Raw genomic sequence first — 25,604 nt, 5'->3', positions numbered from 1 at the left:
GGCTAATTAACCTTTCTAACTGACCTTCAAAGTTCTCCCCAAACTACGCCTAAACTACATCAACTCCAATCTCCTTTCTCAAAACAATATGTCTCCACTACAATCTAAATCAGTTCACATTTCCATGCATAGTAGTTCACATTCGCAAATGCAAAGGCTGCTGCTTCTTAGAATTTCTTTCATCTGTGCCAACCTGTGTTCACAATTAGGTTACTCTTGGTCCTTTTGGACTTCATATGAAAAGACGTAACATTTATAGAGCCACTTAAAATCGCTGTTCCCTTCACCCTTTCTTTAGCCAGAAACAACTACTTGATTCATATACTTCTAAAGCACTGGTTCTCAACCAGAAGCAATTTTGCCTCCCGGGGGACACTTAGCAATGTGTAGATATATTTTTTTGGCATCTGGTGGGAATAGGCCAGGGGTGCTGCAATCCTACCATGCAAAGGACAGCCCCGCCCCGTCCCCCCATCCCCAATAAAGAATTATCTGGCCCCAATGTCAATAGTGCCATGGTTGAGAAATCCTGCTCAAAAGCTACTTCACTCATAGTCTAAGACCTATAAATAGCTCCACAATCAAACAAAACCTGTCCTTGGCTCAAGCTCACTCTCTCTTCTTCTGCCTGACCTCCTGCGTTCCCAAGCACTTTGTCTGCCTCGACCATCGAGACTTTGATTGCCTTTTTCCCAGCATCTCTATGATATACTGATCCTTAGATCCTTAGCTCCCTCCTCACATCTGTTGCCTCTAAGACACTGTTGCTTCTGTGCAGTTCCGAAACTCCCCAGGCTTGTTTCTCACCACGGAAAATGAGGGGACTTTAATCTCTTGTTTTCTGGACTCGAATGTTTACGCAGTCTGGTCTCCAACCCAACCTGACTAATCTTAATCACCTGTTGCTCCCCAGACCCCAGGGGGACAATATGGTTGGACACTTCACATCAGAGCAGCCTTTAGAAGGCCTTCTGCTGTCTAACTTTGGAGTGGCAGCATTCCATCTCTTCTTCCTGCAGCCACCCGAGGGGCTGTTGCCTACGTCTAGAACAACAAGTCACAGGTTTTATGAGCTCATTATATGGTCACCGGAGGAATACATGAACCAATAACCTGCAGGCTTGAATTGCGAGGGACATGCATTGAGACTGACTGAATTCTGGATCGTAAGAGTTCCTTTATGCTGTCACCAAAATACTTATTGAAGTACAGTACCAGGCAAGGGGAGGAGGATAGATTTAAAAAAAAAAAAATTATTTCTACCTTTAAATAGCTTACAGCTTAGTATATAAATCACATAGGTAAATAAATAATTGTAGTTAGACTAATTACAATCAGATTATTCCTACTACAGAACTTTGAAAGATTTTTTTTTAAAAGAAAGAAAATATTTCCTCAGAATTGACAGAATTAACAGTCTCAAAATAAAACTATGTTAGATGAATGGATGAGCAAATGAGCAAGCAGATGGATAAATGAGAAACCAAACACCAAACAAGTAAAGTTGTATTTTTTTGGGTCTTAGGCAAGGTGGCACTTCATGTAAATGAGGGTTTTATTATTCTACTACGTCTCCTTGCCTTTCATCTTCCTTAAATGTCATTCTCACTATAAATGCTAATTGGTTTAGCACACAGAACAAATTAATCTGGGTAGGAGAACAATTCTACAACACAATCTATGCCGAAAAATCTTTGCTTCTCAGTTTTGCAGATAACAAAGCCTCTAAACAGATGTAGCCCACCGGTCTGTGCACAGACCGGGACCGCCACCAGGCTAACATACACCAGACAGCCTTTCCAGATGTGTACTGACAGCGTCCATCTGATTGGTCAGTGCTTGTGCCTTATCAGTCGTTAAAAGTTTTAATTTCACCCTTGAGTGGTATATTCTCTCAATTTCAGAGCAGCAGGCAATGTTCCCAAGAGAAGATATCGTAACTATATTATATTCACTCTCCCCTTAAAAAAATATAAAAATGCCATTTACCAAAGAAGCCAGCACAAAGTATCCATCAGCCCAATCCACCTGGTTTATTCATACTGAGCCGCACTGAAACACCAGATGCTATAACTAAGATTGTCGCCATTGCTCAGAAGATACAGTCATATATAGAGCTGGGTTTGAAACCAGGCTCCATCACATACTGTCTAAATGATTAGGAGGGAGATGTTCAACCTCTTCCACGCCAAAGTATATGGGACTTTAATAAAATGCAATTAGGGAAAATAATATTTACTTTAGAGGTTTGTTATGAGAATTGATAAGAAGACATATCTATAGAGACTAGCATATACTAGTTGCTCAATGAATACAAGCTTTTCCTTTTATTCAAGCTTTTAAACAAATTTTTTTCTGACAACAATTTAGAAATTAGCCAAGATTTTGAGTCAGGCTATCCTAGATTGCAAATCCAACTCTGTCACTTACACAGTCAAGTTATTCAATACTTACTTGGGGGAGGTATTCGACTCCTCTGGGTCTTACCATCCTGTATAGCACATGTATGGCAATGAGCACAGTGCCTAGCACATTGGAAGTGCTCTCATAAATTATATTTAACTATTCTCAGGACTGAGGTTGCTAACCAAAGCTATCTTTTAGTCCAAATCATGTATCATTAGCATGTACCCTGGGCTGCATTTATTTATTCATTTATTTATTAAATAAATGCTTTTCTGAAATCCTTATATGTTCTAGGCATGAAATAATAACACTTGCACAGCACTTTAAAAGATAACTAAGCCAAGGTTTGAGGCTTGAACGGACTCGGGTCTAGTGGGAAGGCAAACATGCAAACAAATAATTACAAAGCAGTGTTCTAAGTGCTAAAAATAGAGGTACGTGCAAGGAGCCAGGGAAGTACCAAAGATAGAGATGAGGCAAAGCTTCCCAGAAGAGATGATTATGCCAGGGTTGCATCTGGGAGGATGAGTCGGGCTTCACTGAGTACGTAATGGAAAGAGGAGTATTCCAGTGGGAGCAGCAGTGGGAAGCCCATGATGCCTACTGGCAACGCCAAGTGCAGGAATCAGGTCTGGTTGGAGGATGCTTTTGAAAAGAAAGACTGGTGAGAAAATGGGGCAGATAGGAAGCAGCCAGATCACAAAAGGCCCCCAGTGATATGCCAAAGACTTCGGACTTTATATGTTAAGCAATGGAGGACCAGTGATCCATTTCTAAGTCAAAGATGACATGTTTTAGAACTACTTCTACAATGGCAGAGGAGGGAATGGGTTGGAAGGACTGCTATTGGAAGTGGTAAAGGAAAGAGTCAAGCACAGCTCTAGGGTTTCTAGCTTGGATTAATGGTGCATGATGGTTTCCTAACACAAATGACAGAGCAGGACTTAGGTATAGATAATGAATATTTTGCATTTCATGCCACCATTCAGGAGGAAATGTTCAATAGGACATTGGGAATAACATGTCTAGGATACAGGGGAGAGGAATGAATGGGAAATGCAGGTTTAAGATAAATTTTTGAGAGTAAAAATTTTTTAAAGCCAAGGAACATGCTTTTTAAAAGAAATGTAATTTGTAGACTTCTCTCCCAACTTCAAATGAAAAGATTACAAATTAAAAACCTTAAATGACTAGTACACATATATTAAAATTTACCACTAAAAAATATGGAAAGATTTCAACATATTTAATGAAAACAATAAACTCTTACCAAAGAAAATTTATATTCACTTAGAGTTTATATTCATTTGTCTATTACTTTTTTTTTTCTGTTTTTTTTTTCGGCATATTATGGGGGTACTGTCTATTACTTTTCTTAAGCAATCTACTAGCTAATAATATAAGGACATTCTCCTTACCTATAAGATGAATATATTTCCAGACTAATATTTTCATGGCAAAAAAAAAAAAATACAACACACTTCATCTTCTGAATAAACAAGTGTGTTTAATTTCCTGGGTAAACATTAGTCATACTCGACACTGAACAGAGTCCAAATTCACTGAAGGAGTTAAGAAAATTTCTAAAATCCCAAGAGCAATATACCTCACCCAGAGAATCTAGTCAAGAAGCTTATTATAAAGGACTAAAAGTCAATGTCATACCAAAATTTTAAATAACATCATGCATCCCTCTATTTAATAAATTATTTCGAAATCAGGTCACAATTGACAGACACACTATCTTGGGCAGACGGGAGAAAGTAGATAAGCAGGGAAAATTTCCTTTTCTCTACTGAAGCATGTCCACCAACTGTCATATCTGGAAAACAGCCAGAATGAGCACTTTATTTGCAAAAAGAACAGGAGAGACTTATAATATGAGCGAAATGTGTTGTGTATAAATGTGTGGAATGTAGAGGATTCTTTTAAGATTCATATTTAAGGGATGTTTAGAAATAATGTTTCAAAGAGATAGATTAAAAGTGCAAGTTCATTTTTGTAAGAAGCTCTAAAAGCCAAAGATGGACACCCTTAAATCCCTGGAGGTAAGCTTTACTCTTTTCTACCAGGCTGTGTGTACCAACCTACCCAAGGTAAGTTTTCGTTATACACTTCCAAGACAGATAATCTGGCCTCACGGGTATTTAAATGAATCAGCCACGTAAATTACCTTGAAAGACCATGGCCAAATCATGTCCTTTTCTTTTAACCTTGCTTTCCTTATGTTCCCTAACCTCTTGTTTCCTCTCACTCACAGAGCATTTTCTAGTTTCCTGGCTACGGGGTTTACCAGCGAACGCTGACACAGCTGAGTTGCTGAGGGAAAACAGCTGAACTATTAAGGAAGGAAATCAGAGGGAAAAGAGGCAAGGAACCTAGAAATGTTAACAACTAGAGGGGAAACAGGAAAACCCTGGACTGTGTTTGAATCTGTATAAACCTATAACTTTAGATTAATGGTCTCAATTTAGGCTGGAGTCCACAGTCAACGAAGGAGCTGCAAGAGTTCTCTAAATGGCTTTGCACTGATCTAAAATAAATACATATTAAAAAAATAATAATAATGGTGGTGTCTGGATAATGTTCACAGCAAATTATCAGGGAAAAGAGAAGGGGAGGCATTCATTTTGAGCGACTTTACTATTGGAAACTCCCTGGCAGTTATAATAGTGCTACTAACACCATCGTCACCTTAGATGAGGTGTCCAGTTGCCTCACACGGTGCTTTGGTTCTTTAAAGAAGTGAGGTGAAGTGTAACAGAAAGGACGTGGGGAAGGGAAGGTAAAGAAAGACATCTGATTTGGGTGTCTTCTTTCAACAAGTTCACAAAGTCATTGAGAAACGTAATCAACGTTTTTCCAAATGCCCTTTTATGAGATTTTTGTCCCCTCCACCCCCTGACCCCCAGGCACAAGGCAGGGCTCAAAGAGACCCAGCAGCCCCAAATTTCTGCTACAAGATCCTGTAGCCCTGACCCTTGCTGCTTTGGATCCTGGTCTTTCCAAGGCCTGGCAGTTGAACATTTCCTTGTCCTATGAGAGACTTCTATAGTCTTATAAATTCCCATTTCCATTTAGAGAATAAGTGAGCAAGACCTCCAAGGAAAGCCATATTAGACACAAACCTTGTACCCTTTTCTTCAATTCCTTTCATCAGAGAAATGATGGTAATAGTATGGATTAGACAGCTGAGATCTATCAAGCTCCAGACTCCAGAATTTGGGAGGAATTTTGAAGGGTAATAGACAGGATAGCGACTTAGTATGGTCCCTTGTTCTGCTGATGACTGTAACAAAATGCAAAGTTTAAGAACCATTTCTTTGGAAGCCCAAGGACTCCATAGAAACAGAAAGCCAAAGTACAAATACTGTAAAATACTATGAGTAGGTCATATGTTATCAGAAGTGATGATAAGAAAACAAGAAGGTAAGAAATGAGTAGGAATTATGATCTTTTTAGACCCCTAGATGTCATCTTGCACGTTAAATATGTCATTTTTCAAATCCAGGCCTGTTTAGTTACCTTCTTAGGAAGTAAAACTAAAATTCTGATCATATTTCCATGGAGCTTGTTTTCCCAAACCTAGTGAAGGAGAGCATCAACTGATGATACTGCCTGCTGTTTATTTTTCTTAAATTTGTCATGAAAAGCAGAATGGTCTTTTCAAGTGCAGAGTATAACTGCAATGAATTATTTTTGCAATGCGCCCAACTATTTCTCATTTTTTGCAAACAATGATGGTATTTTTCAGCGATAGAAAATGCTTACTAAAGAGCTTCCTGGAAGTTTCTTCACTTAAGATGTGTTTCTAGGAATTATAGATTCCTGGTAGTAATTTAGTCTGGGAAATCCTCCGTATGAATTACTTACTGTCCTGGTTCATTCAGAGTAATAATCGTTTTTATAAGACCTGTGCAGATTGGCCATAGTTTAAAATATACTTGGTCAATTTCCTGACATAATATTTTTGTGACATTTTAAAAATCATAGTGGGGATATCGTATAACAAGAAAAACCTACTTGCTGAAATCCTTATCTCTATCAAATTCTGCAAACTCAACTTCCTCAGTGAATGACAGTTACTATCTCAGTGCTTTTATAACTCTTTTTCTGCATTATCATCACCTTACTAAAATTCTTAAGAATGCACTTCGCTGAGAATTATGATAAAAAAAAGACCTCCAGCTAAATAGAGCAAAAAATATATAAAGATTTTCCATCTCTCAGTCAATCTGGAGGCCTACGACATGTCTACAACAATATACAATGAAAGAAAAAACCTCATAAAAAATGCAAATTGCTAATCAGCCTATCAAATTATCATCAACTCTCCTCCAAAATGCAAGGAGAAACAGTATCCAGGAGAACAGCCTCACAGTACTCAAGTTTTGGTCATAATCACTATGTTATCTAAAATTCTTACTTGCCCATAGCCTGATTTTCTTCCAATACAAGGAATAGGCAATGCTGACTTGAATAGATATATCATCATCATCATCATCATCATAGATAAAAAGAAAAGTATTACGTATTCTCCTCCTCCACTTCCTCTTCCACTCCCTATTCCTCTTTTCCTTCTTCCTCATTTTCTTCTCTTCCTGAATAATCCAGTCCTTAAAGCCATTAAGTAGGACAGAGAAAGTTAGACAACCACACCAGAGGGAAGAGGAAAGCCGCAATGACCTACAGTAGAATGACAGAGACCAAGCCAAGGTAGGAGGATGTCTATAGTGGGGGCAGTCTAGTGTGGGCTATCACAGCCTGGGAGGGCATCCCCAGAAAGCACTAGCATAATAAGAGAGGGTTAGAGCCTAAGTAGGGTGGAGAGCATGTCCATGTGGTGGTGGCAGAGGAGAACATCTCAGTGTGGGGTGTCAGAGTCCAGACATGATGAGAGGGCATCCATAAGCAAGTGTGATCCAGTCCAAGGGCATTAGAGCCCAAAAAGGACAAAAAGGGTAGCCCCTTGGAGTGGTGGACCAATTAGGGAGTCCAAGCCTGAAAAGGGTGAGGAGGTATCTGTGCAGAACAGCCTAGTGTGGGGTGACAGAGCCTGAGGGGTAAGGAGGACATTAACAGAGGGGACAGATGGCAGTGAAGAGGAGGTCTGGTTACATACAGGGGGATCTATCAGGTAAGTGTATGTACAAAGAAAACAGAAGCCAGGTGGGAAAAAGATGAAAGAAGTTACAAATATAGGAAGGGAGAAACTGGAATGGATCCTGCCTGTGGAGTTGCACTAGAATTACAGGTATCATTGTAAACCCATGGTGCTCATCAAACATAGACAGACAGAGATGTAAAAGTGTGTATTATATAATATATATGCAATCAGTGAAAATATATTTCAGTGAAAATATATATATACTTTTTCACCTCCTAGCTTAGAGGATCTGGAAGAAGTGACACTCCAAAAGCCACGTCTGGAAGAAGTGACCCTCCAAAAGCCTAGCACTCAAATTATAGCTTAAATGGCCATTTTCCACGAAAAGGAACCAACCCATGTAGGAAAAATGGCTGATTCCAGGACTAAGGCAGAAAAAGATTAGTCTTGAAACATTTTATGATACCAAAAGCAAGGAAATGCTCAAAGAATAATTCAAATAAGCCCGCCTAAAAGGGCTCCTACTGAGTCTAGGATAATTTAAACACCAAAATTAATAATGGCAATAATGCATTATAAACTATGCAATGAAATAGTAAACCAGAGTCGACACTAACATAAATAAATGAATGAAAGAAAGTTTGATGAGGAATAGTATATTTACGTAGTTTAAATGTACCTCCCCACAAAATAGTTACTTCAAAAAAGAGTAATTGTATAAACAGAAGCTTGACAGCCACTGTCATAAGCAAGTGATTAAAGCGAACATTGTCAGCAATAGAACAAATCAAATCACATGCCACCTGATGGGATGCAATGAAAACATATCATCCCTTCCGTGATATTCCTGCCAAAGATGTATAACCTAAATCCAATCAAGGGAAAAGTATCACGTAAACCCAAATTGAAGGACATATTACAAAATAATGGGCTAATATAAGAAGTGCTAGATCACCATTGTTTTTTGTGGCTGACTAGAACTCCATGGTATACATATACCATATTTTATTAATCCATTCATGTATTGATGGGCACTTGGAAATATTAATGACAGACTTATTAGGAACCCATTAATTTCATAGATTATAGCATAGCATGTAAAATCTCTGGAATACAATCATTTTCTCTTCAAATTATCTTGGTGAGGATATAGAAGATAAAAAATAATAATAAATCTTTGGTGACCAGTACCACTCTGAAAAGTAGGCAGAAAAAAACAATCTACTATCTCTGGTATCAGAGGAAGACTGGCCATATATTATCAACCCCAATGGCTTGTCTTGGTGCCTGTAGTTACATCATTAAAAATTTAGGTTAAGACAATGTACCTAAAGAAATGACCTATTACAGTGCGGATATTCCATAGTTTTCCACTCAAATAAAGATACTCATGAAATTTATAATTATGAGTTACAATTATGAATATTTATATGATTTCTTACACTGCCATTAATGTCTTACTAATAACAAAAATAAGCATTTTTAATCCCTCCTATGTGACAAGCACTGTGCTAGATGTTTTACATACATTGTCTTTAATTCTTACACCTCTACAAGATAAATACTATCATTCCCTCTTTATAAATAAGGAGACTGAAGCCCAAAGAAGTTAATTAACTGGCCTGGGGCCAAATGCCCATTAAAAGACTCAGACTTTTTCCATTACATTCTGCTACTTCTTCCACTTACATCATTTACTGCGCTGAAAAATCGAGATCTGTGGCATGAGGGATTAAAATGCAAGAAAGAGAGAAAACTTCTTGTTGTTGCAGGATAAAACTGAATGGGAGTTCTGGGTTTCAGGTAAAATAAGCCTAAAAATACCTCAGGAACAAGAAAGGAAGGAAGGCTCAGCAAATGGGCAAAGGGGCACAGAAAGAGGGATGAGAAAGTTCTAGGGACAAACCACCTGGTTCCCCAGTTTTTCTACAGAGCCTAATGCTACTGTTGACAAAGTCCTTGAGTTAATAATGAGCTCAGTTAAAACTATGGACTCAGATGTACTGGCTTGAAAGTGATGGATCATAAAGTTCATCAAATGAGGACTCTGTGAAAACTGTATCTTCCTTCTCTGTGTGAGAGGGAAGAGATGGGCAAAAGTAAACCCCATCCATCTGGAGACATGGATGGATGAGTTATTAAAATACCTTTGAAGACAAAAGAAGTTAGACAATATCAAGCACCCAAGAAATCTTGGGTAAAACAATACCACAGTTTTAAAGTGAAAATAACTGACAAACAAATATTCCTAGAACACCTTTAGCCAATTTATCTTAACACTCAATTAGGTTTACTATTCGTGTGCTATTTGTTAAGAAATAAATTTAAAGCAAAATAGCACCCAAAATGTGAAACTGTATGATAAGCACAAACAAAAATAATTGCGAACTATGTAGGAACTGAAAAATGTTATTATATAATTTTGTAGAAAATGTACGTTCTATTTACATACTGGAAATATATTGGTATTTTCATATTTTAACCAAGGATATGCATGGATCCCTATGGAATTAGGAAGCAATAGAGCACAACAGAAAGATATCTCATATCAGAAATACCTGAATCTGAATCTTAATCTTGGTTCTGTTACTTAACTAGCTTGGGCAAGTTATTTAATTTTTCTGATCTTTTAACCCCTAAATTAAAATGGGATTAGTGACAAAGATCCTGCAAAACTGTTCTGAAGCTTGAAAAGAAAGCATAGAAAGCAGTTAGCATATCTGGGACACTAATAGTACTAGTGATTCCCCGTCTAGAATTGTATCTGAAGAATATAATTGTATAGAAAAGGTGGTTTGTATGACAATGTTCGTAATATTACTTATAATAATAAAAAAATAAATAAAAAATCACCCAAGTATCTCACTTTAAGGGAAGGGTAAAGTAACAACAGTATATATACCAGATCAGTGGTTCTCAACATTGGTACACATAAAAGTTACCTAAGGAAGTTCATAAAATGCATATGCCCAGGCCTTACGCTCAGAAATTCTTATAGTCAGAATACTCAAAAATACTCAAGAAATCCTAAAGTGGGACCAGGAAATGCATCTGTTTAACAAACCATAGGTGTTTCTTCCCGATGGAGAAGATCTATGAAAATGATGCATTAGGTGCAATACTATGATGCCATTAAAAATGATGATGAAGACTTTGTAATAACTGGAAAAGTTTATGATATGCCATTAAGTGAAAAATCCAGGATCCAAACTTGTATGCTTTATCTGGTAAGTACATCAAACATGTAGGAAAAAAACTTGTTGTAGCAATAGGAATACAAGTGAGTTTTTATCTTTTACTCAAAGTTTTAAAACACAGTCGTGCTATTATCATAATTAATAACTAACACATTAAAAATTGAAAAAAAAAATCAAGAGGATCTCATGGCCTTCAGTATAAAGTTCAAACTCCTTAGGGCAGCACACAGTCATTCACTCTCCATACTACCCATTGCCCATGCTCCATACCAAACTACTTAAAATGCCCAAAATTATATTCTATATTTTCACACACTGTTATTGAATGCATTGTTCCTTCTACCTGCAATGCCCTTCCCCCAACTTGTCACTCTGGAAAATTCCTACTCACTCTACAACATTCATGTATCACCTCTTCTCTGCAGTGTGCCCTGAGTCCATCCAGGTAGAAGGTGTGTCCTTCTTGCTTCTAGTGTTCCTATAGCACTGTTTGGTACTTCTATTGCCACATATATGACACTAGATTTTATCTGTTTGTTTACATATCTGTCCCATTATTCTACAAGTACTTGGGATAGGTAGAGATGATCTTATTCAATTATAGGATCCACGAGGTACTCAACAAATACTTGTTAAAATTATAAGTGATCATTCTTTGTTATCACTGTTCTTAGTTATTAGTTCCCTATAAAATTCTGTCTGACTTGTTGGTTAGTTGGGTAGTATTTGGTTCATTGATTAACAACTGTTGTCTAAGTACACCCTAATATAGAGCATAAAATAAGCCACTGAAAAGACTTTTAAGAAATAGTTTAACCATTAACTTTTAAGAAATAGTTTAGGCCGGGTGCGGTGGCTCACACCTATAATCCTAGCACTCTGGGAGGCCGAGGTGGGTGGATCATTTGAGCTTAGCAGTTCAAGACCAGCCTGAGCAAGAGTGAGACCCTGTCTCTACTAAAAAAAAAAAAGAAATTAGCTGGACAACTAAAAAATATATATATATTATATATATATTTATATATATATAAATTAGCCAGGCATGGTGGTACATGCCTGTGTAGTCCCAGCTAGATAGGAGGCTGAGACAGAAGGATCGCTTGAACCCTGGAATTTGAAGTTGCTGTAAGTTAGGCTGATGCCACAGGACTCTAGCCTGGGCAACAGTTGAGACTCTGTCTCAAAAAAAAAAAAAAAAAAAAAGTCAAAAATAATAATAATAAAAAAAAGAAATAGTTTAACCAAACTTATAAGAAATAGCTTAATAATTAACAAATTCTTCACTTTCTCTGGTTATGTCTTCAAAGTTTCTATAAACCTTTGGAATGACAGACCAATCGCTAACAGCCAAAGCAAGCCAACAGGAAGTAACTCTGTTCTGGGCTACCACACTGCTAGAGTTTACCAAGCCAAAGGATGTCCCTGCATAATTCTTGCCACTTCACCCAAACACACTCCCACTGACTCCCATGTCTAGCAGTAAAATATTCACACAAAACACTGATACTTCTGTAAGTAAATATAGCAGTTTTTTAGTATATTCCAAACATTATATACCATATTTAGCATATCTGTATGATAAATAAGATATTTCAAATGCAGATTAGTAACTAGAAGTATCAAACAAGAACCCTAAGTGGCTAATAGTAATTCAGGTGGGGAAAAATAAAATGAAACTTAATGTGGAAGAATGCTAATTGGGATTCAAGGATCAGAACATCAAATCCCTCCCCTGTACAGTGAAACATAAGTTTCATGAATAACCTAGATACTGAAGCCAACTTGCAGAATATAGTTATTTTAAAAATAAAAAGAAATGTATTTTTTAAAAATCTGAATCTCAAACCATATTAGATATGAAAGCTGTTATATAATTTTATTCCACATCTCTGTCACCTGTGATTATATAATAAATATATACAGGCATATTCCAATTTATTGCACTTTGCTCTATTGTATTTCATAGGTATTACACTTTTTACGAATTGAAGGTTTGTGGCAACTGTGTGTCTATCAGCACCATTTTTCGAAAAGCGTGTGCTCAGTTCATGTCTCCGTGTCACATCTTGGTAATTCTCACAATATTTCAAACTTTTTCATTGTTATTATATCTGTTATGGTGATCTGTGATCAGTGATCTTGATGCTACTATTGTAATTGTTCTGGGGTGCCACAAACCACACCTACAAAACTTAATCGATAAATGCTGTGTGTATTCTGACCACTCTACCAACTGGCCGTTTTCCCATTTCTCTCCCTCTCCTTGGGCTTCCTTATTCCCTAAGACACCAAATATTGAAATTAGGCCAGTTAATAACCCTAAAGTGGCCTCTAGGTGTTCAAGTGAAAGGAAGAGTCACACATCTCTCACTTTAAATCAAAAGCTAGAAATGACTAAGCTTAGCAAGGACAGCATGTTAGAAGTCAAGACAGGCCAAAAGCTAAGCCTTTTGTGTCAAAGAGCTAGCCAAGTTGTGAATGCAAAAAAAAAGTTCTTGAAGGAAATTAGAAGTGCTACAAGAATGTTAAGAGAAGAGAACTGCCTTATTGCTGCTGTGAAGAAAATGTTAGTGGTCTGGATAGATCAAACCAGCTATACGACATTGCCTTATGCCAAGGCCTAATCCAGAAGCAAGACCCTAACTCTCTCCAATTGTATAAAGATTGAGAGAGAAGTGAGGAAGCTACAGAAGAAAAAAAGTCTGAAGCTAACAGAGGTTGATGAGATTTAAGGAAAGAAGCCATCTCCATAACATAAAAGTGCATCATGTCAACACCTAAGTGGACATACAGGAATAACATTTATTGGGTGTCAGGCGGGTGGGAGGGGGGAGGAGGGGATGAGTATATACAAACATAATGAGTGATATGTGCAATGTTTAGGGGATGGTCACGCTTGAAGCTCTGACCCAAGGGGGAATGGGGGGCATGGGTAATACATGTAACCTTAATATTTGTACCCCCATAATATGCTGAAATAAAAAAAAAAAAGTACATCATGCAAGTGTTGACATAGAAGTTGCCACAAGTTTTCCAGAAGATCTAGCTAAGATAATTGGTGAAGGTAGCTAAACTAACTAACAGATTTTCAATGTAAATGAAACTACTGTCTACCAGAAGAAGATTTCACCTAAGACTTTCATAGCTAAGAGGGGAGAAGTCAATGCCTCACTTCAATGGACAGGCTGACTCTCTTTTTAGGAGCTAATGCAGCTGGTGACTTTCAGTTGCTCACTCACCATTCCAAAAATCCTAGGGCCCTTAAGAATTATGCTAAATCTACTCTGCCTGTGCTCTATAAATGGAACCACAAAGCCTGGATGACAGCACATCTGTTTATAGCATGGTTCACTGAATAGTTCAAGCCCACTGTTGAGACCTACTATGCAGAAAAAAAAGATTAACTTTCAAAATATTACTGCTCATTCAAAATGAGCCTAATCATCCAAGAGCTCTGATGGAGATGTGCAGGAGATTAATTTTGTTTTCATGCCTACTAACCCAATATTCATTCTGAAACCCATGGACCAAAGAGTAATTTTGACTTTCAAGTCTTATTATTTAAGAAACGCATTTTGTAAGGCTATAGCTGCCATTGATTCATCTGATCAATCTGGGAAAAGTAAGTTGAAAACTTTCTGGGAAGGATCCACCATTCTAGATGCCATTAAGAACATCTGTGAAGGCCGGGCGCTGTGGCTCACGCCTGTAATCCCAGCTCTTGGGAGGCCGAGGCGGGCGGATTGCTCAAGGTCAGGAGTTCAAAACCAGCCTGAGCAAGAGCGAGACCCCGACTCTACTATAAATAGAAAGAAATTAATTGGCCAACTGATATATATATATATATAATTAGCCGGGCATAGTGGCGCATGCCTGTAGTCCCAGCTACTCGGGAGGCTGAGGCAGAAGGATCACTCGAGCCCAGGAGTTTGAGGTTGCTGTGAGCTAGGCTGACGCCACGGCACTCACTCTAGCCTGGGCAACAAAGCGAGACTCTGTCTCAAAAAAAAAAAAAAAAAAAAAAAAAAGAACATCTGTGAGGAGATCAACATATCAACATTAATAGAAGTTTGGAAGAAGCTGATTCCAACCCTCATGGATGACTTTGAAGGTTTAAGACTTCAGTGAAAGAAGGAACTGCAGATGTGGTGGAAACAGCAAGAGAACTAGAATTAAAAGTAGAGCCTGAAGATGTGACTGAATGGCTGCAATATCATGATAAAACTTGAATGAATGAGTTGCTGCTCATGGATAAGCAAAGAAAGGAGTTTCTTAAAATGAAATATACTCCTAGGCTGGGTGCGGTGGCTTACACCTGTAATCTTAGCACTCTGGGAGGCCAAGGAGGGTGGATCGCTTGAGCACAGGAGTTTGAGACCAGCCTGAGCAAGAGTGAGACCCCATCTCTACCAAAAATAGAAAAAATCAGCCATGTATGGTAGCACATGCCTGTAGTCCCAGCTACTCAGGAGGCTGAGGCAGAAGGATCGCTTGAGCCCAGGAGTTTGAGGTTGCTGTGAGCTAGGCATGATGCCATGGCACTCTAGCTGGGACAAGAAAAGAAAAAGAAAGAAATACACTCCTGGTGAAGAACTATGAACATTGTTGAAATGCTAACAAAGAATTTAAATATGACATAAACTTAGTTGATATAGCAGTGGCAGCATTTGAGAAGATTAATTCCAATCTTGGAAAAAAGTTCTACTGTGGGTAAAATACTATCAAATAGTATCACATGCTACAGAAAAATCTTCCATGAAAGGAAGAGTCAATTGATGCTGCAGATTTCACTGTTGTCTTATGTTAAGAAATTGCCACAGTCCCCCCAACCTTTGGCAGCCACCATTCTGATCAGTCAGCAGCCTTCAACATCAAGGCAAGACCCTCCACCAGCAAAAATATTACAACTTGCTGAAGGCTCAAATGATTATTATTCTTTTTTTCAGCAATAAAGTATTCTTTAATTGTGTACACTGTTTCATTAGACATAATGCTATTGCACACTGAATAGACTGCAGTATAGTGTAAATGTAACTTTTATATGGACTAGGAAACTAAAGATTTGGTGTCACTCACCTTATTGTGGTAGTCTGCAACTGAATCCACTGACATCTCTGAGGTATCTACCTGTACCTCTAAGGAACAACTTCTGATATAGGCAAATAATATACTACACAACTTTATCTAAAATGGGTGGGACTAAATAAGTAGCAAAAAGTTATAGGGACTAAATAAGTAGCAAAAAGTAAAGGCTTTCTATCACTAGCCATATACTATCTCATTTCTCATGTTTCCAATTCAATCCCTTTCCCTTCTGCCTTTAAGAAGATACGACTGGAGCTGGGCACAGTGGTGTGCATCTGTAGTTCGAGCTATTAACGAGGCTGAGACAGGAGGATCACTTGAGCCCAGGACTTCAAGACCAACCTGGGCAACACTGGCAGACCCCATATTAACATTTAAAAAAAAGGAAAGGGAGGAAGGATTAATTACCATCTTTATGCAACCTCCTCTTACAAACCTGGCATATTCTCCTCCATTAGTTCTACCACAAGAGCTCCACAGGTTTACTATTTTGACCTAACATGTGTTGCCTATTTAAATGAAAATATTAAAGGAGCTTCCTCTTCATAAAAGCTTTACCAATCAATTATAACTTCACAATGAATTAACTATCAGCTTCCACAAATAGTTTATGGTGGTTGGGTAAAGTTAGGAAAGATATAAGGGCACTGGGTCCATAAGATTAGGGGAGAAATTAACATTGAGGTAGCCAAGAATCTAGAGACGATAAAAGTAACCTCTCTAAACACCTCAACTTTGAAGGTCCAATATTTATTCTTCTTAATCTACACAACCCATCCCAGCTCTACTCCTCACACAAAATCTGCTTCCCCTTAGGAGGAGGACAGCTGGCACAAAAACTAGAGACAGTATGAACTTGTAGTAATTAGAAAACACAAGAGGCTTTTTTCTAGAAAAAGAGATCTGGGCAGGGAAGGCTAAAGGAAATGTGGTGTGTGGAACATAAATATCAAGCAAGTAGCAGGAAATGAATTTGTCAGTTTAGGCTCACATCCATCAGTTAAGATTTGATCCAATTTGATCAAAGAATGGCAACAAGTCTAAGCAGTTTGTTTCAGCTCACTTAACTAGAATAAACCATTGTAAATGAAGCTACTCTCATAAACTAAAAGAATCCAAATAACCCTACAGCACAAGTGAGTCACAGTTCTACATTACAGCTAGATCCATGAAGATATGCCATTTAATAAGAAAATATTATTCACAAGAAATAGATTCAGAGACAAACACTCTTGGGACACAGTATAGTAGTAAAAGAAGCTGAGAGTCTTGGTCCATTCTGTGTTGCTATAACAGAATACCTAAGACTGGATAATATATAAACAATATACATTTCTTTGGCTCATAGGCTAGAGGCTGGGAAGTCCAAGAGCATTGTGCCATCATCTGCTTAGCATTTGGCAAGGATCTTCTTGTTGTGTCATCCCATGGTGGAAAGCAGAAAGGCAAGAAGTGCACAAGACAGAGAGGATACTGGGCCAAAGTCAGCCTTTTACCAGAGCCTCCCATGATAACTAACCCACTCCTGCAGTAACAGCATCAATCACCTCTTAAACATCCCACCTGTTAACACTACCACAATGACAAATTTCAACATGCGTTTTAGAGGCAGCATTCAAACCATAGCACTGTGGAAAACAAAATTTATACTTCGACCATATTTTTTGGTCCATCCTCAAAAATCAATTTCAAGCCTCACCCAGATTTAACACACATGTAAAATTCACTTGCTGCCCTACTGATGCAAAAGAAGAAAACTGGACTGTAAGAAAAGTTTCTAGATTTGTATTATCCAAGAAAATGCACTGGGTTTTCAACAGGTATTATGTTTCTGCCTACCTACATGGTTTACATGACCATGTCATTACACACATGAGAAAAAACTGGAACATGGATGAGTCTTCTGAGTAAATTCCTACTTTTTCAAATATAAAATATTCTTTTATAGCACCACATGATGAGTAATCAAAACATCACATTTCAATTAACTAAAACCATTCTGTAATATGTTCTAAATGGAAACCAAAGATACACTAAAATGCATTAAATCTTAAATATCTCAGGTTCCATAAGTTGAAATTAGTCTTTTCTAACCCTTGATTTGCATTATAGTCAGCTTCCATTTCTAGTTAAATTGTCAGGAATACTGTTCTATATAATAAGCTCCTTGGAAGAATTTTCCAAACTTACCTCAAATGTGTAATTAGGTAAATTATTTCAGTATATAACTGAACTAATCAAATTGTTTACTGTCACCGGAAAGGTTAAATTGCTAAAGTCAGTAGAGGCACTGCTAAATGTTACAACCTTCTGCCTTAATGTCAGCGAAGACTTGCTTCACCCTGCATCAACTGTAAGAAATCCCTGAGACACACAAGAAATTGTGCAGTGTAACAATGGATGGGTTGAGTAGTAGTCACCGGCTGGTTATCCTAGTTCACTGCTACACGTCCTCCTCACTGTTTTGAAGAGCGAGCTGAAAACCCTGATAGTGGAGAAAGAGGTCAACACCCAATTCCCTCCCCTCTCTCCAGGCTCCCCGCCATGCAGCTGGCACCGTTCACTCTGGCAGACACAGCTCCCTGAACATAATGGTGCAATCACCACTTCAAACATCATTACTATCTAAAATAGATAACCCACTTGCAACTTGCCTATTTTTACAGATACAACATTTTCATGGAGCTTAACTGCTCTATTTGTGATTTATTCCATTTCAACAACGCGGTTTCCCTGAAAGTACATTTCTTATATCAGAGTCCCAATAATCACAATATCCCAAATAGTTGTGGAAAGTACCATACGTCCTAGTTGCCTTTTATCTCCTTGTACTCATCACCAAAAACTTGGTGAACTAAATCCTGAATCTGAAAAATTATAAGTTCTCCGCTTTTTATGTCTTTGGTGACCAGATGATTATTTTCCTCCACCTGTTATCGATCTCGTTTTTCACATGGGGATTTTAAGAACTGGATTCTTTATGTCTCACAAGAATTTACTAAATAGACCTTATATAGTACTCGACTCTTTGGGGCATTAAAAAAATCAAGTAAATTTGAGGCATTAATACACTGTTATTGCTTTACTAAAATACAAATAATTCTCAATCCCAGCCTCAGTAAAAAAATTATTAATTTAATGCACAATTCAAATGGAAATTATTTTTGTTTAGAACAAAACAAAGAAAGAAAAGATTGTGCAGCTGTCTCATGAAAGATATAAGGTAAATAAAATGAAATTTCATCTATCATCTGGAGGAAGAAAAAGAGGGAGGCAACTCAATTTGAGTGCCCTGATGAGCTCAGGTTTTTTTAAGGATGTGAGGGGACAGTGAGGGACCTACCTGTAAATGTACATGAAAGAGAAATATAACCTTGTCCAGAAAAAATGTTAATGTCTCTTTTAGCTAAGTTTGAAAAAAAGAAGTGAGGTTCACTAATTTATTCTTAAATTTGGAAAGAGTAAAACTGTGGATAGTTTTAGATCACATGAGAATGTTCTATTATATCTAACAATGCCAAGGACCTGATTCTTCCTATTATAATATTTTTGTTTCTACCGTCCCTACTGAAAACCATTTTCAAACCAGAAAGGATAAACAAATAATTTCAAGAGATTATTGAAGCTGCAAACAGACAGAGATCATAAGGGACACTAAGCCGCTTTAAATGAGTGTAAGTATGCAGACCTGGAAGAATGAGATGCGACAGTATAGAAAGAATTTTCATCAACACTAGAAATTACCAATGGCTCATGACCAGAAACAAGCTGCAAGAAAGCAGCCCGAGTTGGGTGGAATTTATAGACTTACTACTAAAGGGACAGACAGATCAAAGGGATGCCATAAACATAAACAAAGCATGAATTTAGAAAGGCAATGGATAAAATACCTCACAATGTTCTCACAGGTATAGTAGAGAGAAGTAGCTGACTGACTGATAGTTCTTTCATGTGGCTTCAATGTTAATAGGAATAGGATTGCCACTTTTAAATTTATTCTAAGCTGAACAGAGGTTCTTTAGGGATGTAGCATTGGTTGTTGAATTCCAGTTACAGAAAACACGCTTATTATATCTTCAGATAATGCAGAGAAGTTGATATGCTGAAATCTGGACTCAAGAGTCATAAAGACCTGGACAGATTATAAATACAGGTTAAAATAAATAAGATGAAATGTAATAGAAATAATTTAAGTTCAGCCAATGCTTTTACATATGCCAGGTAGGGGTATCATGGCTTTACACTGGAAAAAAATATCTGGAAGTTTTAATTGACTGTATGCTCGGTGTGAGCCAACTCTATTACAGGGCTCAGAAAATGCTGATCTGTAGGTAAGTCTTAAATCAATAATAAGGAGAAAATAATTTCATTGTATCGTGTTTCAATAGCAGCTATTAATATTTTAATTAAGTATCTGTTCACTGTAGAACACTGGAAAATGCAAATAAGGAAAAGGAAAATAAAGACCACCCACAACTCCATCTCTCAAAGATGAATACTATCTTCATTTTGGTGTTTTATCATTTCAGACTTCTTAATGCACACTATAAATGTTCACACATATGTTTCTTACAAAAAGAAGATGATACTATAAATGCTGTTTTTTAATCTGTTATTGTTTTAGTTTTTATTCAACAATATATCAAGCCCCAGTATATTCTACTTTGGTCAAGCAACATGTAGTGAATTTTGTTCATTTCTATACTAGTCACTATATTTTATTAATAAGATGGTCATTGCAAAATTTGAGAATATGCAAAGCAGGAAAAAGAGAGTATGAAGAGGATGAACACTTAAGTTCTTAACACCTATGCTCTATAGCCACACAAAAGGCTAATGGATAGTTTTTACATGAAAAAAAGATTTTAAGAAAATAATATAACTAAATACATATGCCTGAAGAACTGTCCTGACAGATGAATTAGACTACTTTATATTGACTTATATAGCCAATCTAGTCCCGATTGCTGGATGTTATAGGGAGGTAGATTTTAGCTCAATAAAAAATTGAAGGATTGAACAGGGCAGAAATAACTAACTGGTAAAGGGTGATACAGAGAGGAAATTCCTGCACTAGGTAAGAAGTTGAATGAAAGGCCCCTTTCTATTTGAAGATTCTATAATTCTAATGAAAACTTACTAAGGAAATTTACTCCCAGTACAATATGAAGCAAATCTTTAGTAATTAAGTCCTTAAGAACTAGAGTCAACTAGAGCTGAATGAGAAATAATAACACTAATGATGAACACCTATATGCTAAATGCCTTGCATTCATTACTTTGTACCTCATTGAATCCTTACAACAATGCCATATGATAGGTGCTATTACTATTTCCATTCTATAGAAAAGGATAGTGAGACTTAGAGAGGTTTTTATATTTATTCAAGGGCATTCTTTCTTTTGCTGAAAATTGCAGTGTCACTCAAGCATACCTAATTCCCCATCACATAGCTACTGCTCACTTAGTAGATAATAAGTAATCAAAACCATCTTCAGAAAGGTTCTTGGCTAGTAAACCCTCAAAGGGCAGTCATGAGATTTTTTAAATTAGAAAAAAAATACCAAAATGTAAGGATTTTTTAATGAAGTTATTATTTATAGCAAAAAAATCTTCAGATTGGACTATCTAAATTAACCATGTACCATAAACTTTTGTGAATAAAATAGATTCAATGAATAAGACTTCAGATGTGGTAAAGAAAATCTGAATAACAGAATTTCAAATCACTAATTATGTGACCTTAGGCAAGTTCTTAATCCTCGTATCTCTTTAGTCCATCATCTGTGAAATAAGGATGGAACTCTTAAGGTTGATATAAGTGAATGAGATGGAATTAATACACGCAAGCATTTAGCACAGGGTCTGACACCATTTATTATACAACATAAGTAATAAAGTAAGTGGGAAAAAAGTGCCAAACCTATTCTATAATTCATTCCAAAATATTAAAAAGTTTCAAAGTATCATTATGTTTGATGGAGGGGGCACATTTTCCATTTTCCTGTAAATAAACTTCTGAAGACAATCATTTGTGCAATAAAGTCACAACTAAATAAAATGTGCCTTCTTAGGAATTTCATTTTATGCAAAGGAGAACCCAAAGAATGCAATTTTCAAAGACACTGTTTATTCAGCATGAGATAAATGCAAGTTTAAAGGTTATTGGTTTTGTGATTTTTACAACTTGGTTCAAACTACTCTAATGAACATATGTTATTTTAGTTTTATTCTTTTCTATGTGAATTTTTGTTGTAGAGCTACTACTGCTACCTCCAACAAAACCAGTAAAAAACAAAACCTCTTATTCAAGATGTATGTTGTGGGTCACACTTTTGATACTTTATCTAGTGTTTACTAATATTAAATAGTTGGTATTCTATTCCTAAAATTTGACATCTATTCTTTTTTTTAAAAAATGACATAACTGGGAAAGGAGTATTTAAAAGATGTTTGCCTTTGAGTTCTGTCACAAAATAGTCGTTTTAAAATATTATCTCAATAAAATTAACTGAAGTTCTCACTGTTCTCAAAGAATTCTTTACTGTTTTTCAAAAAATGTAGTTTATTTTGAGAAACCTCTTTCAGCATATAAGTTTTTAGCCATTTTTGTAACTGATGGATCCACTGGCAAATATTTTTATTTTATTTGTAACTTTAAACTGTGACTAGGCCAGGCACAACAGCTCATGCCTGTAATCCTAGCACTCTTGGGGGCCAAGGCGGGAGGACTGCTTAAGCTCAGGAGTTCAAGACCAGCCTGAGCAAGAGTGAGACCCTGTCTCTACTAAAAGTAGAAAAATTATCCGGGCATGGTGGCACATGCCTGTAGTCCCAGCTACTCAGGAGGCTGAGGCAGGAGGGTCACTTGAGCTCAGCAGTTTGAGGTTCCAGTGAGCTAGACTGATGCCATGACAATCTAGCCCAGAGCAACAGAGCAAGACTCTTATCTCCAAAAAAAAAAACAAAAAACCTATAACTAGACAAACTGCTTTCATATAAATTGCCTGAATAAGGGCAATTATTAGAGCTGTAATCTGAAATATGCACACATTGTCCATTTGTGTTTGAAAGTGAAAATTATTTACAAAGGAGTACACACAAGAGTCATCTTCTCTAAGACCTACTGAAAAAATGTCTCATAAATATTCATTGTTCGGAAGTGAACTATCATTCCAATAAAATGTCACTCTCAATGAGTATCCATAACATATGAAGCTTTTTTAAATCTCATCAACTGTTTTCTAACTAAATTTATTTCAGTATAACAAGAACTTTTCATTTTTCCCTATTAGCCAGTACTGTAATTAATTACATTGTCTGACCACTACAACCTATGAGAACTTGTATAAAGAACACAATGTCATCACACAAAAGTTTGTATTAAGCACTTGTCAAAGATAGCACGGAAAGTTTTTAAAAACCAAAAAAATCACTTGGGCTTTTAAAATTTTTTACAAGTACAGTTGAGTTGTCTAAGAGATGTTTTAAGATGAAGATATGAATGATGATTGATGCCTCCAAAAATATCCAGGATAAATTGAATGGCCATGATTTTAGAAACTAAAGAGCCTTCCTTGAATTTTATCTAGTGAATACTCTGCAGGCTTCCTTCCTCCCTGTTGATTTCATTTGTCCATCAATTCAACTTTTAAGTTAATAGTTTCTCAAATATGCAAATCAACCCTGTTATTTCCAAGGTACTGCCTGCTGAATAAAGACCTTGACATTTTTTAAAATGTCATCTTGGAGAGAGTCTCCAAGCAATATTAGTCTCACCTGCAACATCTTCACATTTAAAGGCCTCTACTATAATCCATACACACTATCCCAATCCGGACCTGGCGTCCTTCATCCTGAGATATAATAACCAAGTTTCACTCAGCTATGTCCAGATAACTGAAAGTACTGCTAGGGGTGCCTCACCTGCCTCATCAAGTTTTACACACATCCTGTACTGATGACACCTCATCAGAAGGTTCACTTTCTTCATTTTGTGGGATCATAACCCACAGGACAGCGAATGCTTTCTGCAAGAGAAGGTAGCAGCAACCAAAGGCTGTGGCTTTTGCAGGGTAATTGCATGCGCGCAACAGCTTCTCTGCCAATTTCATTTAAATAGACCAAAAAAAAAAAAAAGGCTGGGTTTGAAGCTGCAAATATATAATCAACATTGATGGAAAGCGGGTGGAACGCCGATTTTCTTCAAACAACACTAGTACATGTACAAGTTCTGCACCACAAGCTCACAGAAAAGTAGCTTACTGACGCATTGATGGAAGGCTATTTTAAAATTACTCAAAGAATCTAAGGCATCAGTCTGACTGGGAGGCTCATGCCTCCTCTCCATACACACAGTCTGTTTTCCTACCTAATTTAAGAATGAATCGCTGGCAGCCACCAGGTGCAATAACCGTGAGGAGGAGGACGTATATCCATCACAATGCATAACGAGGTGTGCCATCCCCGGAGCTGGTGCCCGACCTTACCTTAGCAGATTAGACAGGGGCAGGGGGCCGGATCCACCGCCCAGGATCCCTCCTTTCCTGCCAGACAGGAGTTTCTCCACCAAAGCCACATTTCCAGTGCGAGCAGCTTCCAGCAGCTCCTGGTCCTTCCCCATAGTCTCTCACCGACTCCCCCACAGAGTCCTTTCCCCCCTCGGGTCCTCCTCCCCGCCCACCCCTACTCCCCAAAATCCAGGGCCCTCCTCGCCCCACCCTAAAATAATGCCAGAGCTTCAGCACGAAGAGATCCCCGCAGCCCCAAGCCGGGAGCGCCACTCTCTCCTCCTCTTCGGGGCGCAGCTTTTACAATGGGGATCAGACCATGTCTTGGAAGAGGGGCTGGCCGAGCTGGGCGCCGCGACGCGCCCCCACAGCCACTCCCCTGAATTCCCGAGGCCTCGTTCCCGCGGGTGGGGCGTGAGGGGGTGGGGACTCGGGGGTGCTTTTGAGGAGCGGGAGGAGGGTGCTGAGGACTGAGGAGGTCGCGGGAGGAGGAGGCAGAGACCGTCCTCGCGGGAGCGGGAGCCGGAGCGCAGCGCACGACAGCGGCCCGCGCGCCCTGGCGCCCGGCCCGGGCTGGCCTCGGCTTCCGCGCCCGGCCGGCCCGGCGGTTACGCGGAGGCGGCGCCCGCGGCCCGCGGCGGGGAGGAGCGCGGCGGCGGCGGCGGCGGCGGCGGCCCGGGCGGCCGTGGCCCGCGCAGGGGCAGGGCGGTGCGGGCGAGCCGCAGCGGGCGCGTGGCGTGCGGGGGGCGGCGGCGGCCGCGAGGCCTGGCGCGCGGGGGGCGTGTGCGCGCCGGCAGGTGCAGCCCGCGGCCCGTCCCCTGCTGGGCGGGGGAGGGGGCCGGGCGCGGGGCGGGGCGCCGGCACGGGGTTATCTCCGCTCTCGTGGGCGGGGACCCCCCTCCTCCAGTCTCCTTGGCAGAGGTTTAACCGTGTGAGGACCGGAGTTCCCCGGGCCGCCTCCACTCCTCGGCCCGGCCGGCCGGCGCCACGCCTCGGGTCGGTCACGACGCTCAAGGAAAATCCTCCATGACGGGGATGGCGAGGCTGGGGGCGCTGGGAGGGGGCCCTTTGCGCCGCTGCCATCCGAGCGCAGGCAACTTGAGACCAGCATCTCGCCCTCCTGCTTTACCACCCCAGAGAGGCTGAGATCTCTGCCCTTGGTTAGGAAAAAGAGGCTGGTTTTATCCTAGTTTCTGTGGCACTGGCCACTGAGCAGTTTGTAACTGTTCCAGTTTTCTAGGGTCTCTAATCAGCCTGTATTTTAGTTGGGCTTTGGAGAGCTGCTGACTTGTAAAAACA

General features: G+C 38.8%; 1 protein-coding gene across 10 annotated transcripts in view; it reads right to left on the bottom strand.

Moving 5' to 3' along the window:
- The window catches only part of ANKS1B (ankyrin repeat and sterile alpha motif domain containing 1B), a 1,022,908-nt gene extending 997,771 nt beyond the window's left edge, over positions 1-25,137 (bottom strand). For 6 of the 10 annotated variants that reach the window (XM_012787603.3, XM_012787606.3, XM_012787611.3 and 3 more), the window contains exon 1: positions 24,285-24,444. In XM_012787603.3, the coding sequence (XP_012643057.1) occupies positions 24,285-24,418 (134 nt within the window). In that variant the 5' untranslated portion in view covers positions 24,419-24,444. Of the gene's footprint in view, positions 1-24,284 lie in introns of all 10 variants that reach the window. The other 4 variants (XM_020287904.2, XM_012787602.3, XM_012787604.3 and 1 more) reach the window with 2 other exon arrangements.
- Between the last annotated feature and the right edge of the window lie 467 nt (positions 25,138-25,604).

This window comes from Microcebus murinus, chromosome 10, assembly GCF_040939455.1.
Source record: "Microcebus murinus isolate Inina chromosome 10, M.murinus_Inina_mat1.0, whole genome shotgun sequence".
NCBI lineage: Eukaryota > Metazoa > Chordata > Mammalia > Primates > Cheirogaleidae > Microcebus > Microcebus murinus.
Note: the sequence above shows the minus strand (reverse complement) of the source record. Positions and strands in the feature narration are given on the sequence as shown.